The sequence below is a fragment of the Balaenoptera ricei genome, chromosome 8, assembly GCF_028023285.1.
Source record: "Balaenoptera ricei isolate mBalRic1 chromosome 8, mBalRic1.hap2, whole genome shotgun sequence".
Taxonomy (NCBI): Eukaryota; Metazoa; Chordata; class Mammalia; order Artiodactyla; family Balaenopteridae; genus Balaenoptera; species Balaenoptera ricei.
Window position 1 is genome coordinate 8,488,867 of NC_082646.1, and position 16,134 is coordinate 8,505,000.

The window sequence follows — 16,134 nt, forward strand, 5'->3', positions numbered from 1 at the left end:
TTCTGTCAGCCACAGTCACCCTTCAGGTATTTTGGGTTCTCTTCAGGTACTGGGTTCTGAAAGCTTCCGGAAGTTGTGGAGTCCCCAGTCACTTGGTTTGTGCTGCTGCTCTCTTAAGTCTGTAGATTAAACTGCTTTTTCCTGCCCAGACTTCAGCAGCACCATTTGGATCTGCGGAAAACAGAGCTCTGGCTGTGAACAGTAGACAAGCAGGGCCAATACCAATCATAGGTTTCTGTCAGCAAAGACCAACAGCTTCGGGGCCTCAAGTACGACTGGTTGCCAAGCAGCCAACTGTATGAATTGGGGCAAGTTATCTCTCCTCTTCGTGTTTCAGTATCTCAGGAAAATGGCTATTTCCTCCAGCCCTTGGAATGCTGGGTTACGAATGTTAGGGTTCAGAACTCTTCTGATGAAAGTTTTAGAGTCACCTTTTCATTTTGAAAGTGACATCTCCTGAGTTGGCAATGGGTTGATGATGGGAGGGCTTGGGTCCTGGGTGTGTGGGGTTTATTATACTATCGTATCTTTATGTATGTTTAAAATTTTCCATGAGGAAAGGTTGACAGCCACCAAATGAGCCTTCCAGAGCCCAAGCAAGCAAGCTTCTCATTAGCTCTTTCAGAGAACTGATTTCAGAACAGAAAAGGACTCGTCCAGGGTCTTCAGAGTGTTTGTGAACCTCCTACATGGAGCCATTTGTTCCCTGGACTTCATTAAGCCTCTCTTTATCTTGTGTTTCTGGCTCAGCATGTTGAGAAAAAGGTTCTTTCTTATCCATTTGCAGGGTAGACTCAGGGCAGGATGTTACTGGAAGTTACAAATATGGACAGACTCTGGGCCCATTCATCAGAGATTACAGATGAGCACAGCCAGGGTGCGGAAGTGACAGTAATTTCGCTTTTGATGTTTCCTTCTCCAGATTGTAGATGCCTTTTTCATTGGCCGCTATGTCCTGCTGGCTTTCCTCACTCTCGTCTTCCTTGGGAGCCTTTTCTTGGTTCTAATCCATCACATCCTGGAGCCAATCTGTGCCAAACCACTGCGGTCCTACTGAGCCATCTTCAGGAAAACCAAGACCCTGTTCTTTCCCTCGCTTTGATGTCACTGATGAGCAGAAAGGTATTGTTTGGAGTCTTGTTCTGACAGCCTTCCTGCCTTAAGATCGGAGGATCATCTCTTCATCACTAAGACAAATCCCTTGAGTCCTGGCTTCCAGAAACAGGGTTGCAAAATTGCCCCTGGGGAGAGATTCTCACCAGCTTAAGAGGGATATTGCTGTCTTCTTAGCACCTGTACCTCAGACTTTCCATCTCTTTTGAAAAGGAAATAGCAACAGGGATCTGCTTAGAGTAGGTTTTCAATGAAGACTTCAGTAAATGAATTTTGGGAAAAGATGCACTTTGGCTTCTGCTGTCCAATAGACGGAAGAACTTGGTCCTTTTTGATACTATGAAAAATTGTTAGTTACAAGGTCAAGATCATTTGGGAAAGAAAGACAATCAAAGTTCAAAAGGTTATTTCAGTGTGATGACCTGGAGACATATCCAGGTGCCGGTTCCGGAGCGCTCCGCATATCCTGACACTGGGCTCCACAAAGGCCATGGTGTCACTTCCCGCTGCTCCAAGAAAGCAAGCAACAGCAGCCAAAGGACTGGGTTTCACCGCGAACTCCTGGCCACAGCCTTCTAAATCCAGCATTTCTATATTTCAGGTTTCCTCGGGGATTAGAGGCAGGGTATGGAAACGTCAGTTGTGTGTCCTGCCGCTCTGTCTCTCTGGATTCTTTTTCTTCCAGGATTCGGCGGCCTTTGTTCCCTTACTTGGCTACCATAAGAGTCCATTTGGGGTTACTGTCATCTCTTTCATCTTCGTAGTTCTTTCTCCAAAGCTGGTGAGGAATGTATATGCCCAGGCTTAGGTATAACTTTATACCTAAGTGAAGTGAAATTTGTTATTAACTAGAGGGGCTCTAGGCTGGTTCCATTTTGGAAGTCTCATCCTGGCTCCCTAGAGCTATTTGAAGAAGGACTTTCTGGCTTAAAATTAAGAACCAGAAAACAAGTTGGAAAAAGAACTTTGATTGAGTACATGCTATATGCCAGTAGTACGCTAATCTTTTTTTTTTTTTTTACACAGATGTAAATGACAGGCTTGTGTGTTAAGGGCAAAAATATGCTTCGTACAAAGGGTATTTTAGCTCAGCCTGCCTTCTGTAGATCCTGTAACTACCAGCAGTGGTGACATAAATGATGGGTCACTTTCTACCTTCATATGCCAAGCAGTCATGTCCAACCCTGAAAACAACCCTCACAGGGTTGGGATAAGAAGTAGAAGTCTGGGAGGGCACAAAATGAATTTCACTGAGTTCTACATGGGGGACCCCGATAATCAATGGCTAATATGGCACCCCCTGTGCTCACGGCCTTCCTGGGGACAGGGCTTAGAGGGCATCCCTTAAATACAAACAAATCATCTCAGGGTCCCATTCATCCTTCTTTGATCAATGGCCTTAGCGCAGGTGGTGCCACCCAGAGGGGATCCCGCGGCAAAGAGACTGTGGTGATCCCACTGTCTGGAAGCGGGGGAGGGAGAGTGAATCAGGGCTTCCATATAAGAAGACAGGTTATTTCACAGCCTCTTAAAATTGCATCCTGACGAAAACCACATCAGCAGGACGCCACAACGTTCACAGCGGAGACGTTTGCCTGATCCACTAGGTGGCGCTGTCTCAAGCCGGCAGAACACACTAGGTAATTTTTTTGACAAGTTCCTTTTATTTCTCACTGGTAAAACAGAAGTAGAGCTAACATTCTTTCCTGATGCATGGTATCGGATATTTAATCTAAGAATTCATCAGAGTTATTGTACGCTGTTCAGTTGCTAGGGAATGCACTGCCATTCATGCATGCTGCACACAGCAGGTGTGGGCACTCACTCAGCATTGACTGTGCTCCCGCTGGGTGTGAAGCACGGTCCTGGTGGAGTAAATCCATCCAAGAATGAGGCTCTGAGGCATCCAGGCTGTCTTCCTCACTCCTTCCTGGGATGAAGGCATCCAAATCATTTTTAAATGTTTTTATTCTAACATAAAGTAATCCGTTTCTTGATCTGTTCTCTGAGACATAAACTTTTCTGTCAGCTCTATCCTGTTGCTGCTGCAGTTGAAGGGTTTTGTTTTGCTTTGATTTTTATTCATGTGTAAAGAAACCTGCTGCAATTATTTCACAGATGAGAGACAGGCAGAGAGATGCAGGGGTTTAAAAAGTTGCCCAGCTTGTTAGTAGTGAGGTTCACACTTTGCATCGGGATCCTGACATTTCATTTCTCAGATAGTTTAAGGATCCGTTTTGGCTTTCAAACAACTCCTTATTTTTACATTGGCTAACACTACTTCTTAGCTATTTGTATGCACCATTCGCCTGACCCATATCCAAAAAAGGTAAACGTTTCATTAAAGAATTCCTAATTAACATTTATAGTACAAATAAAAAACATTTTATCATGACTTCTTGGCATAAAGCTTCAAGTATTTGGCTCTTATTACATAGGAGCAAGTTTCCAGACATGGGAATGGGAACCGCATGGAAGTGAATCTGGAGAAGTGCTGATTCTCCTCACAGGAGCATAAAAACTCAGGATTGGAAGGGATGCTATAGTCCATAGAGTTCAATCTTTCATCTCTATTTCCAACGCAATACTTCGGAATATTCTGTTCTTCACTTGCTGAAATCACAATTTTTATTGTATTCAGCAAACACGTACGAGGCACTTTTCTAAGTGCCTTCTTAAGTGTTAACTTATGTAATCCTTACAGCAACCCTGTGAAATAAGTGCTCTTAATACCCCCATTTCACAGACGGGGAACAGGCACAGAGGGGTGAAGTGGTTTGCTTGACGTCACTCAGCTAGGGGTTAAACAGGACTCAGGACCTGAACTCAGGCAGTCTCAGTTCTTCTCTTCCTTACATCGTGTTGCTCCATAAGATGCAAACAAAGGAAAAGGAGGGACCAAGGAATACCAAGGAGAAGCAGTTGAGTCTCGAGGAAAATCCAGCATCTTAGGAATTGGCCAGGAATCCAGGGCAATACAGTTAGAAGCCACGTGGACCTCAGGGACAGCCTCACTGATCACCTCTGGTTTGGGGTGGGGGGGGGGTCTCTGTGCTGTGAGACTTTGCTTAGAGATACCGAGGGAGCGGCTTGTGGACTGAGTATCAAGGATATACGCCGCAAGCTCTCTCTTCAGCACTGTCTGCCCAGAAAGTTTGGTACTTGGCTTGGTTTTCAGAGGTGCCAGTGGAAGAATCAGAGCCACAAGCCAAGATTATGTGTTTGTTTCTCGATCTCTGTCTCTAGCAGACCACACTGGTTGCTGTTTACTCAAGGAAAAAAAAAATATTCCCCAGTCCCCCCACTCCCAGGCCACTCGACACACACCCTCCTGCCTCAGTTTCCTGGGACCTAAGAAATGACAGCAAGGATCAAAGCTGGGGCCCAGCACCACAGACGGAATGAGAAAGTTCATTTTTCTGGTTTTCCTCACACACGTTGGATACTGTAAAGGGTGTACATTTAGCCCAGGTCCTGCCTTCAGGGAACTTCGGGTAGTTACACATGTGGCATTTATATGGTATCCATATGCTCCATGGCCATCCTCTCCACTTTTTTTTTTAAATCTTTGCGGATTTCTTTGGTCTTGCTGTCTTCATATTGATGTTGGCCCCATTTTACACTGGGAACATGTAATAGTTTCCTATTGCTGCTATAACAAATTACCACAAACTTAGCAGTTTAGAAGAATACCAATTTATTATAGTTCTGGAGGTCAGAAATCTAAAATGGGTTTCACGAGGCTAAAATCAAGGTTTTGGAGGCTCTAGGGGAGAATCCTGTTTCCTTGCCTTTTCCAGCCTCTGGAGGCTGCCCATATTCCTTGGCCCTGCATCCATCTTCAAAGCCAGCACCTTCTGACAGTCCAGTGGTTAGGACTCGCCGCTTTCACTGAACCTGAGGACACAGGTTCGGTCCCTGGTCGGGGAACTAAGATCCCGGAACGTCACTTGGTGGCAGCCAAAAATTTTAAATTTAAAAACTAAAAAAAAATTTTTTTAAGCCAGCATCTTCTAATCTGACACCTGACACTCTTGCCTCCCCCTCTGATTTGTAAGGAGCCATTGTGCTTACATTGGGCTCACCCCTGACAATCCAAAATAGTCTCCCCATCTCGTGGTCCTTAACCACGTCTGCCAAGTCTCATTTGCCATGTAAGATAGCATTCACCGGTCCTGGGAGTTAGGCTGTGGACCCCTCTGGAGGAGGGGGCATTATTCTGCCTACCCCAGCATATCCGGCCCCTCTTCCGCCTCTAAGGACTGCCTCCTACCTTCCCTCTTCCATCCTCTCCGTACCCCACGCCTTCACGCATGAGGCCTGCCCCATTAGCTCCAGTGCCACTCTCCAGTTCTCAGGGTGCCCACCCGACACCCATGATGTGTTGATAACTTCCCCCGACTTCACTCATAGTGGCCGCCTCCAAGTGCTAAGATCCACCAAGAGCCGCTTTCCTTTTCTTGGCTTCTCCCCACCCCCTCACTAGCCCAGCCTCCCAATGGATCTCTAAAGGAGACATGCAAAGAGTTATTGCTTTTTAATTACAAGTGCTATTGTAACATCTATAAGGAAGAACACTTAAAGCTTAATTGAGACCAAATGTGAAGTTAAATTAAATGAATAACTAATTAACGTAATGCTCATGCATTAGCCTCGAGTGAGTGCCGAGGCCCAGAGAGGGGGCAGGTCCTGGGCCTCCAGGGACAGTCAGTGCCCAGAGCTGCGGGGATGGGGTGCGGGGCAGGGATCCTGGGCCTGGGACCCAGGTGTGCAAGGACAGATCTCAGGGCCCGGGGCCCCGGACTCCTACCTACACCCCAGCCTTCATTTCTGGGGCCCTTCCCGAGCTCCCACACGCCCTGTGCATCTCCCTAGCGCCACACTGAGCCGCCGGCACCAGAGAATGTCTGTTCATTTTCCAGTCCCTGGGCCTAACACATTTAGGGGCTTGGTGCGCGTCCATTTTCACTTCCTTCCCGTTCATTCTTCCTTCTGGATGGTCACATCTGTTCCTCCATTGCCACTGGGATTGCCCTCCTGCCAGCCCTGTCCCTTCAGGGCTGGACGAGTGGATGGCGATGTCTTTCAACTTGAGTCACCCACCCTGGTGTTTTTTCTCGCATTGTTTAAACGTTTCCCTGTTCCTGTCTTATCCCCTAACTAAACAAGCCCCTGAGGGCAGGGCTTGCAGCTGACACTGACTTGTCTCCCTGATTCATAGCGATCCTCTGAGGGAGGTAACGTTATTACTGTTTTCTAATGAGGAAAAGGCTCGAAGCCATCAGTGGTGAGGCTGGGGAAGAGACCTCCAGAGTGAGCGCCCAGGGAGGGACAACACCCTGCCAACACTGCCCCAGAAGCGGGTGGGCGAGTGAGCCTGTCTCCCTGCAGGGAGCAGAAAAGGAGCCCCGGCACGGGCTCTACTGTGGGATGATGGCGCCATCTAGTGGCTTCCCTGAGTGCTGCTGGCAGGTAAACCTGATCTTTTTTTTTGTTTGTTTCGTTTTGTTTATTTATTTTTGGCTGTGTTGGGTCTTTGTTGCTGCGCGCAGGCTTTCTCTAGTTGTGGTGAGCGGGGCTACTCTTAATTGCAGTGCGTGGGCTCTCTTGTTGCGGAGCACGGGCTCTAGGCGCGCGGGCTTCAGTAGTTGTGGCACACGGGCTCAGTCGTTGTGGCTCGCGGGCTCTAGAGCGCAGGCTCAGTAGTTGTGGCGCACGGGCTTAGTTGCTCCATGGCATGTGGGATCTTCCCAGACCAGGGCTCGAACCTGTATCCCCTGCATTGGCAAGCGGATTCTTAACCACTTCGCCACCAGGGAAGCCCCAGGTAAACCTGATCTGGAGAGACGCATTCTTGAACCTGAGCTGCAGCTCCGCCCTGGGGGCCTGAGGACTTAGACATCCCAAGTGGCTCCTGCTTTTAAAGCCAGAGTGGGTCTCGGGCACTTTGAGACTTGCTATTTGTCACCATTGGCGTGTGTACAACCTGTCTCAGCGGGGAGGGAGTTGTATCCGGCCCGTGAACTGCCCACAGGCTCGCCCGCGGGTCCTCAGTGTCCTCACGACTGCCTCCTCTGGGCACGCCAGTGGTCAGCACCCCAGCACACCACCCTGTGGCCCTGGGACGCTGCGCCAGCGGCCCACGTGAGCCCTGACAGGACGAGCACAGGCACAGCTGGTGACATCTGTATCGGGGCTAATGGGCAGCTTCAGAGGGCAGACAGAAATGCCAAGCGCTGGCCTGGCAGATCCAAGGGTTTGGGGCGGCCAGAACACCCGGGAGAGGAGGCCAGCTGCAGGGGGCCCGCGAGCTGCACACGGAACAGCTGCCTGAACGAAGCCGGCAGTACCCGCCCTCCTTGCTAGTCACGTCACCCCGGTGCCTGTGCTTTGGGTGTCAGTCCTTTTTCTGTGTCCACTACCTACTCCGTTCCCAGAGCAGAGCTGGCAGACAGTGAGCACTCGGCAACCACTGGCATTTCATTAGCAAAATATTTAATAACGTAACTGGTACTTCTTTGGTCATGCCCTCCGCCCCACCCTTCCCCTACAGCACCGCCCTGACAAGTCATCTTCCCTGGGGACACAGAGGGCTGGGATGAGAGCAGGCAAGGGGCCCCCACAGTCGGGAGTGACGCCTCCCCTGTCTCTCCCTAGGCCTGCCCTGGAGGATACGGCAATAATGCTTTAATCAAAATGGGTCAGGAGTTAGAAACAGGATCAAATGGAGGGTAGATGGAGGAGTGCCAACGTGGGGAAACACACGGAGAAAACTGGCTTGTGGACAAAGGGACAAAGAGAGGCCGGGTGGCTCTGAAATAGCGCTTCTAGGCTCAGGCTGATTACAGAGGCTCACGTTTAACGTGAGAAGGGGAGACGCGCTTTTTCCAGGCCGTGGCCCTGCTGAACCTCTGCCTTGTGTCTTGGAATCTGAACAAGCAAGAGTCTGAGCATATCCCTTCTTGTACCAAAATGCGGACACCGCTTAGCCCTGATCCCTTCCGCTGGCGGCCTCCAGAGCTCAGGCCTTCATCGCTGGCAGGGTAACTGACGCCTTCGGGGCCCTCACAGCTCCTCCTCTCCTTCCGCTCCCCTGCCCAGGACTGTATACTGTGTGGTAAATCACTTCTCTGTCATCAAGGGCTTTGCAGTTAATAGATACTGTTTAATAATCTTTAGGACCAGGCAGCCTCTATGCTCTGTTAGTCCCCAAACAATGATGAAAACCTCCCCTGACGTATTCCCGGCAGCCACGAGACTAGTTACCCATTCATAAATCTTAAGAATGCATGTCCTGTTTCCAAGTACCCGCCCCCCTGCCCCAGGTTAACTATAAAATTGTCCTGATGGCCCCTTGGTGGTGTGGAGCACTCCCAGACCGCCGTCCACCTGACCCCAATCCCGATTCCACCCTGTAAGTGACCCTATACTAAACTGGTCCATTGATCACACGGAGCTGCCTCCTCAATTTTTGGTCTCAAGGTGCCTTAGTTCAGTGGGCACTTTGCATCCCCTCCGTCCTCCCACAAGGCCCTTGAGTCTTCCGTGGCCTCAAGCTTGGTGGTCCCCTGCTGGTAGAGAGTCTCCTAGCCCGTGGAAGCCTCGTGGGCTGGGCTGGCTGGTGTTGGGTCCAGAGGCTTTGCCTCAGCCATCTGTGGGGGGGAACTGTGGGACCCGGCGAGGGCCCTCCAAGTTTCTGCTGCGATCGGGTCCTCACATTTCTCTATACCTGCGTGAGGAGCAGAGAGGCAATGGAAGAGAAAGTGAGACAGGGGTTAGCAAGCTCCTGCCCCAACGGTGGGGACGGGGAAGGCAGGTCCCAAGGGTCCCTTAATAATTGCCTTTCATCCCGTTCACTATGATTAGGGCTCCCTGTCACCTCTTCAGCAAGCAGGGAACACCAAGCCAGAATAATGTGAAAAACGTTACAATGTCTGTACCGCGTTTGACCACTCTGCAAAGCAGTACCACATACCCAGCTTGTCGCAGCCTGAGATCAGCCCTACCAGGTATTTAGAAACGAGCATCCCCATTTGACACACAAAGACGCGGACATTCAGAGAAGATGCCCAAAGCTCTATAGAAGCAGGTGAGCAGAGAAGCCAGGATGGTCCAGCATTTCTGGTTTCAAGCCCCGAGCTCCCTCTGCCCAAGCAAGTGACTCTGCTTCTCCCACACAGGCCTTCCTGAGAGAAGGACCCGCTGAGGATGCAGAGAGACGCCAACCCCGCACACCTGGGGTCAAAGTCAGGCTCTGCTGGGACTAGCTAAAGGCCTGAGGTATGTTCCATGAGTTCCGAGCCTCTGTTCTCTCACCTCTAAGTGAGAACATCTACCTCTCAAGGCTGCTGAGAGGGAAGCCAGTACAGCTACAGACAGACTCAGCTCACGCCCAGAGCAGACGCTTACTGCGCACTCACTCTTCCCTTTCTGCATCACTTCCCCTCCTCCCAGCGTCCCCCCCAGGCCTGGCCTGCGGACGGCAGGTGGAGGGGGCACTGGGCACGTGAGGTGCCCGCCCTGCTCCCCCTCCAGGGCGGGGCTCGGATCCGCTAATGCCTCCTGCCCTGCATTCGTCTCCCCCTGAACCCGGACGACGCCGTCCTCAAAGGGAAGTTCTCCCCCAGACACGGCGCTGGTTACCATGACCCCAGTGGGCTCTTCCTCACATCTACCATCCAGACCAGGTCCATCGCTCCGGCAGCTTCTCATTAGCAAGAGCTTCCTAAGGAGAGCCAGAAAGGCCACGAGAGAACATTGCCAAGCCCAGCACCAGCCGCGCAGCCCAGCCTCTAGCGCCCTGCCTCAGCCGCGAGCCTATCTGCGCGGCCTCCACACCCGCCACCTCTGGGCAACAGGCAGACAGCACAGCAGGCCAGCTTTGGGTTTTGCTCCAGAGGCTTTGCTTGGTAGCCGCTTCTGTCTGCACACCCCAGGCAGAGGGGCCAGATGCCCTTGGTTTCTGAACTTCGGAGGCACAGATGGCTCAGCGTCCAAGTTCAGAGGGAAAACGATTTCCCTGGATGCTGCCCGCTCTGTCCCGGGGTCTGCGTCCAAAGCCCTATCGCTCTCCCTAAGGACGAGAGGCTGCCGACCTTCACAGCAGCTCCGGCCCCTTAGGAAACACTTCCCCAGCACCACACTCCGCCCAGACTCAGAGTCTTTGGAACTGGCCCCCAAGGAAAAAGCGAAAGTCAGAAAAATCACACTGAAGGAGAGAGGCTTTGCATGCGCTCTAAGGGCACAGGAGTTAACAGACTCGAAGAAAATACTCACAAAGTCACGGGACGTGAGGAAAATACTACCGCGCGTGGGTTAGGGCCACACTAGAGCTATGGAGACACATGGGGATAACAGAGGACAGGTTAGTGGGGCCGGGGGCCAGGGAGGGGTTCCCGGAGCACGCGCAGCATCGGCTCCGAGTTCCTGAGGTCTGGGCTGGAGCTAGGCTCAGACTGGTGCAGAGCAACTGAGCGCTGGATTTGACTCCCGGGAGACGTGAGGCCGGGCAGGCAGGGCTCCGGCTCTCCCTCCGCAGGACTTACCCTCTGTCTCTACTCAGGGATGCCTTCCAGGCCAGGATCTCTTTGTACACCAGCCGGCAGAGGAGCTGAGGCGAGGGAAGGCGACAATCAGCGTGGAGCACGTGGCTGGTCCCCAGCCCTAGGTGACCGCCGGGCTGGCTCACAGCGTCACTCCGTAGGGGTCCACCCATGGGACGCAGAGTGGTTCCGAGCAAAGCCCTGGATGGCCGACACTTCGGACCACTTTTGAACTTTCCAGGGTTCCAGCCCCGCAGGACAGGGCCCCTCCCCATACCCATCTGTGCGCCCCACAGCTCTTACCAAGCAGGCCAGGATGTCGGCAGTGATGAGCATGTAGAAGACGTTGTTCCAGCCTGTGGGGGAAATGAGCCCGGCCAGCAGAGGCCCCAGAGCCGCACCTGTGTGGAGCACAGCATGAGAGAAGGGCCCTGGACCAGGGACCCTGGCCCTCCCTGCCCGCACGAGGGCAGCGTCCCAAGCGCGCGCCCGAGACCAGGCTCGGGGCTCAGCTGCCGAGAGCTGAGAGCCAGAGTCACAGACCTATGGATCCAGTGCCGTCGATGATGGCCGTGACGGTGGAGAGCGCCTTCGCGTTGCCCTTCAGGCTCTTGTGCGTGCCCTGGGGAGAGAGAGCAGAGTGGGGAGGCCTGAACCAGGAGGCGGCACCGAGCAGGACCAGGACCAGGTCCAGGACCAGGAGAGGGACGGGCTCAGGGAAAGGCAGCGCTGGGGGCTTGGAGCTGGGAGCAAAGGGGGGCCGACGAAGGATTCTGAAGGACTTTGAGGATCTCGTCTCTGCAGGCTGGGGGAGGGGGAAAGACGTGGGGAAGATGGGCCTGGAGGCAGAGGCCCTGGCCAGTCCCCAAGGTGGCTCCGCTTACCAGGTCAGCCGAGACAGCAGTGGTGATGAGGGCATAAGGGCCGTTGACCAGGGCTCCACAGATAAGCAGCATTACTGACGTGGTGATGGAGACGGCCCAGTTAGAGAGGAGAGGCCACCGCCACCCCCAGCCCCAAAGCGGGCGAGTCCCCCAGGCGTCAGGCTGAGAACCTCCACTTCCCCGAGCCTCCCACCCACATCCCCAAGCCAGCCTTGTGGTGTCCCCAAGGCAGCGCCACTCCCTCACCTATGGAGATACTGATCCCGCTCTGGCCAACGTAGTTGTACAGGAACATCTGAGAGAGGAGAAGGGGGAAGACAGAGTCATACACACCCTGGCTTCCCCACAGGCTGCCTCCGTTAGACTGGAGCCCAGAAGTTTGGGAACCCCAGAGGTCCCCTTTCTCCTTTTCCTTCTCATACCCAGGCCTCTCGGTCTTCGTGTCCCAGGGATGCAGGGTCTAATACGTGGTAATCTATCATTTCCCTTTGCCCCCCCAAAGTCTCCTCTCATATCGAACCTCAATCACTTATTCTTTCCTTGGTCAAGAAGCTCAGCAGCTGGCCTCCCCCTTCTCACCAAGGCCAAATAACCACGAATCCCTTTCCAAGATTCTCAGTCTGGATCTCTTTCCTGTGCTGACCCTGGCTTCTCCTCCCCTGGCCGTGCACAGGGATGTACACACACAAAGAGACAGGTGTGCGTGTGATGCCCGGGCGTGCACAGAGTTCAGCGGCCCACGACACACACACACTTTGCCCTTGAGTTTCTACGCACCATGGGGGCAGCCAAGATCAGCATGACGCAGCAGGTGGTGGCCCTGCCATTGGTGTAGTCAGAGATGAGCCCCGCCAGGATGCCGCCTGGAACACAATGTGCACGTGGGACCCCGAGCACTGCCCCATCACTCAGCCCAGCGCGAACCGGGGCTGGGCACCCAGAGCCAGCTGAGTGTCTCCCTCCGCAGCCTTCCCCGCACCCACTGCTCACGGGAAGACCACCTGGGCAGGATGCCACCTTTTCCCTCTGATGCCACCTGCCTAGGTCACATCCCACTGGACCCGTCCCTTTTTTCTACACCCTGACAAGAGGGGGATGCAGCCTAGAGGCAGAGCAGGGCATGGTCTCACCTACGATGCCACCAACATCGAAGAGCGTGGACAGGTCCCCAGACTCCTTGGCACTAAAGTGAACTGTGGAAAACAAAAGCATGTGTTCAGACCTGGGGGCTCAGGGCAGACATCCTGGAGGGCCACCGCTGGGAGCGTCCCTGCAGACACCTGGTCCAGTATCATCTTCAGAGGAAGGAGTGGGGGGCCATGGAGAAGTGATTGGCCAAGGTCACAAGTGAGTCTGCAGCAGTTTGGGACCAGATGCCCCTTCCGGCCCCCAGTCCTGTTGGATGAACTCGACCTCCCGGAAAAGCCCTTCTATGAAAGCATTGGGATCTGGCCCCTGAGGACCCTGTCCCACTGGGGCACAACTGCTCTCTTTGAGCCTCAGCCTGTCCAGCCACATTCCTGCCCTCCCCCTGACCGAGCGGCTGGTCCCCACAGAAGCTTGTCACCTCCATTTGAGGTCCCTGTTTATAAACAGAGCCAGGAAGGAGGCTCGTGGGAAAATGGGGACCTCAGGTCCCAGACCTCGCCCTAGAATTAGAAAAAGGGACGCCCAGAAGCTTGACTTGTAGCCCAGCCCTCAAGCTTGACTCACACTCTGTAGCCAGCGTCAAGGCCACAGAACAAAGAGTCAGTGACCACAGGGTTGCCCTGGCGCTCTGCCCCCGTCGTCGAGAGGGGCCCCTCAGATGGGGCCGGGGGCGGGGTTGGGGGGTGAGTTACAGCCTGAGACGCGGCCCCGACTCATCCCCACCGCATCCTGTTCGGTGCAACGATGACGTGTGGAGGGCAGCCTCGTCCCTCCCACGGGGCCTGGAGGGAGCCCGGCAGCCCTGGCTGAGCGGTCCTTGGCCCTGGTGGAGCTCTGAGGCGCTGAGGCTCTGGGGGCGGAGCTGCCCCCTGATAGAGTAGCGCCACGTGTGGAAAACCAGAGATCCAGGACAGGGGAACATAAACATCCTTTTCAACCACAAGAGTGACCTCTCCTCATCTGCTCATCCTCGGGCAGGGGCGGAGGCAGGGGAGAGGAGGACCACAAGGCGGGCAGCCCAGCAGACCCAGGCACAGGGCATGAGTCCCCCGAGGCTCCCGGCAGCCCTGCTTGGAAGAGAACAGTGTTTACTGCCAGGCTACAGGCCCTCTTCCTTGGGCTGCGGGAGGCTTAAGGTGCTCCTGGAGGCACTCAAAAGGCAGACCGTTTCCAGCACCCTCCGGTCCCGCCCATCTATGAGCCAAGCAGCCTGGAGGGGGGTTTCTCTTACACCTGAGGCTGGAGAAGAAGTGAGGGAGGATCGCAGAACAGAGCTTTGAGTTCCTAACCCCGACTCAGTGCCGAGGGAGGAAAAGTGGCTGGAATCAGGGACTGGGTTGGGGGGGGTGCGTCTGCAAGGTTTAGCTTCCCGTTAAAGAAAAAAAAATTTCCCTCCTGCCCTAGGAGAGGTTCAGCAGAAATCCTGCCTATTCCTGGAGTCATACGCATCATGTGACAGGTTTCCTCCTCAGAGACCCCTCCCTTCCTCACCTCCTCTTCCCCGGGTACTCACCCACATTGAAGATGTAGAGGGGCAGCCAGTAGAGGAAGGTGTAACTGACCAGCTTGGCAAAGAGCAGACACAAGGAGAACTCGACCACACCCTGGGGAGCGTAACAAAGGGCGCGATGGAAACAGGGGCAAGACATCCTTGGTCCGTCAGCGGAGCCCCATCCCAGCACTTCCCACCGCCCACCGCACAAAGCAGCCTCGAGGACCTCTCCAGCCTCAGTAACAGCAGTGCGCCTGCGGCCCGGATATGCTGTGTCAGGACGAGCCTCCCATGCTCCCCTCCCCGGGTGGGCCGCCCTCCCTAGGCACTGCGTGTAAAGAAATGCTGGAAACCACAGGTCACCCTGAGCATCCCCATCTCCTGAGACCCAGCAGAAAAATCTAGAGAGCCTCTCTCCTCCTTCCAGCCCACAAAGGACTCACCGGGATCCAGAGCGCCCCAAAGAAGCTGATGGCAGCGGGCTGAGCGCTTGGCTCCTTGGAGGAGGTGACAGCAGACTCCAGGCCGTTCTCTCTGTTAGAGTGGGGCCCACTGCCAGGGTCCTCAGCGTCGTCCACGTTCTCTTCCAGCCCACCCTGAGCAGAGGAGAGCCCTTGCTGTGGGCACGTCCACATACCACCTCCCTCCCACCAGCTGGAGGGACAGCCCACGTGCGAGGTAGGGGCTGCCACGCGGGAGGAGGTATGTGTCCCCCTCCTGCACTGGACTCACCTCCTGCCAGGCCCATCAGGCTGTGGGGGAGCCACCCAAGGGCATGACTTTGGCCCTCACGCAAGGGCCTGTGAAGTAACCGTGGGCACACGGGCCCCTCCTCCAACTCCCCAGGCCTCCCTGGGACCAGCCCCCGGGTGGAGTGGAGGGCAGGGACGGGACTGGGGGCCACACTCACATGGTGCTGAGGTGGGGAGCAGCCCACGTCTTCTGGGTCTGAAAGAAAAACCTTCTAAGAAGCTTCCCAACAGGCCAGGCCCTCACCTTGCATGGCGTGCGGTCCCCACCCCTCCTCAAAGGGGGTGAGTTGACTTTCCAGCACAAGGGAGCATGGAACCGGGGCTCCGGAGACCACCTTCGAGGTCTGGGTCTCCTAACAGTAAGTTGTGTCACTACTGCCTCGTGGACTTTCGTTCTCTTGCTACAGGTGACCATGGCCCTGACTCCCTGGCCCGTCTGTCAGGGAGCTGGGAAGAGGCAGCAAACGCGGAGAGGTCCACCCCACCTTTCCCTCCTCAGTCTCAGAAGAGCCAGCGTTTGCCAGGCGTCCTGACTACACATCTCACGGGAACGCTCAACAGCCCAGCGAAGCAGGCGTTGTTATACTTATGTCACACATGAGAAAACTGAGGCTCAGAGAGGTTGTCTGTCCCAAGTCACACATCTGTGGCTCCAGCCCCGTGATCCCACGCTACCAGCCGCCTTCTCCCAGGGCCTAACCGGGAGGCTCGGCTCCGGCCCTGTGAGGAGGGAGGGCTCCACTCACATTCAATGAAGAAGAAGAAGGTGATGAGGCCCATGATGGCGGTGATGACGCCGGGCACCACAAAGGACAGGCCCCACTGCTCATCCACCCAGATGCCGGCGATCAGGGAGCCCAGGATGTTGCCCACGGATGTGTGGGAATTCCAGATGCCCATGATGAGCCCCCGCCTGGAGGGGAGGGAGGGAGGGAGGTAGAGAAGAACAGGAAAAGTAAGAAGAGAAGCACAGGGCTCCTGGCGACCGCCCGACCAAGTGCAAAAAGCTGGCTGCCTGCAGCCTCCGAGCTGAAGACCCCACTCAGGGAGGAGCGGGAGGGTTTGCTGGTGTCAAGGGAGTGACAGCAAGGCCGGGGGTCCCGCTCCCCAGCCGCTCCCTGAGCAAGCACTCTGGCTCCTGCTGCCCCAGGGCCCAGAGCCCCACCCCTTTCTTCTCTTGTCCTAAGGCCGTAACTCTGAAG

General features: G+C 54.6%; 2 protein-coding genes across 4 annotated transcripts in view; one reads left to right on the top strand and one right to left on the bottom strand.

Moving 5' to 3' along the window:
* Positions 1 to 14,933, top strand: part of TMEM218 (transmembrane protein 218) — a 28,561-nt gene extending 13,628 nt beyond the window's left edge. Inside the window, exons 4-5 of one of the 3 annotated variants that reach the window (XM_059930126.1) lie at positions 9,294 to 9,393; positions 14,608 to 14,933. In XM_059930126.1, the coding sequence (XP_059786109.1) occupies positions 9,294 to 9,380 (87 nt within the window). In that variant the 3' untranslated portion in view covers positions 9,381 to 9,393; positions 14,608 to 14,933. Of the gene's footprint in view, positions 1 to 922; positions 3,509 to 9,293; positions 9,394 to 10,675; positions 12,748 to 14,607 lie in introns of those variants that run through there. The other 2 variants (XM_059930125.1, XM_059930124.1) reach the window with 2 other exon arrangements.
* The window catches only part of SLC37A2 (solute carrier family 37 member 2), a 22,251-nt gene continuing 16,531 nt past the window's right edge, over positions 10,415 to 16,134 (bottom strand). Inside the window, exons 7-18 of the mRNA XM_059930122.1 lie at positions 15,679 to 15,845; positions 15,091 to 15,128; positions 14,624 to 14,776; positions 14,202 to 14,292; positions 12,670 to 12,732; positions 12,317 to 12,402; positions 11,786 to 11,834; positions 11,540 to 11,613; positions 11,199 to 11,277; positions 10,959 to 11,056; positions 10,659 to 10,723; positions 10,415 to 10,445 (exon numbers count right to left, since the gene is read on the bottom strand). Coding sequence (XP_059786105.1) covers positions 10,415 to 10,445; positions 10,659 to 10,723; positions 10,959 to 11,056; positions 11,199 to 11,277; positions 11,540 to 11,613; positions 11,786 to 11,834; positions 12,317 to 12,402; positions 12,670 to 12,732; positions 14,202 to 14,292; positions 14,624 to 14,776; positions 15,091 to 15,128; positions 15,679 to 15,845 — 994 coding nt within the window. The remainder of the gene's footprint in view (positions 10,446 to 10,658; positions 10,724 to 10,958; positions 11,057 to 11,198; positions 11,278 to 11,539; positions 11,614 to 11,785; positions 11,835 to 12,316; positions 12,403 to 12,669; positions 12,733 to 14,201; positions 14,293 to 14,623; positions 14,777 to 15,090; positions 15,129 to 15,678; positions 15,846 to 16,134) is intronic.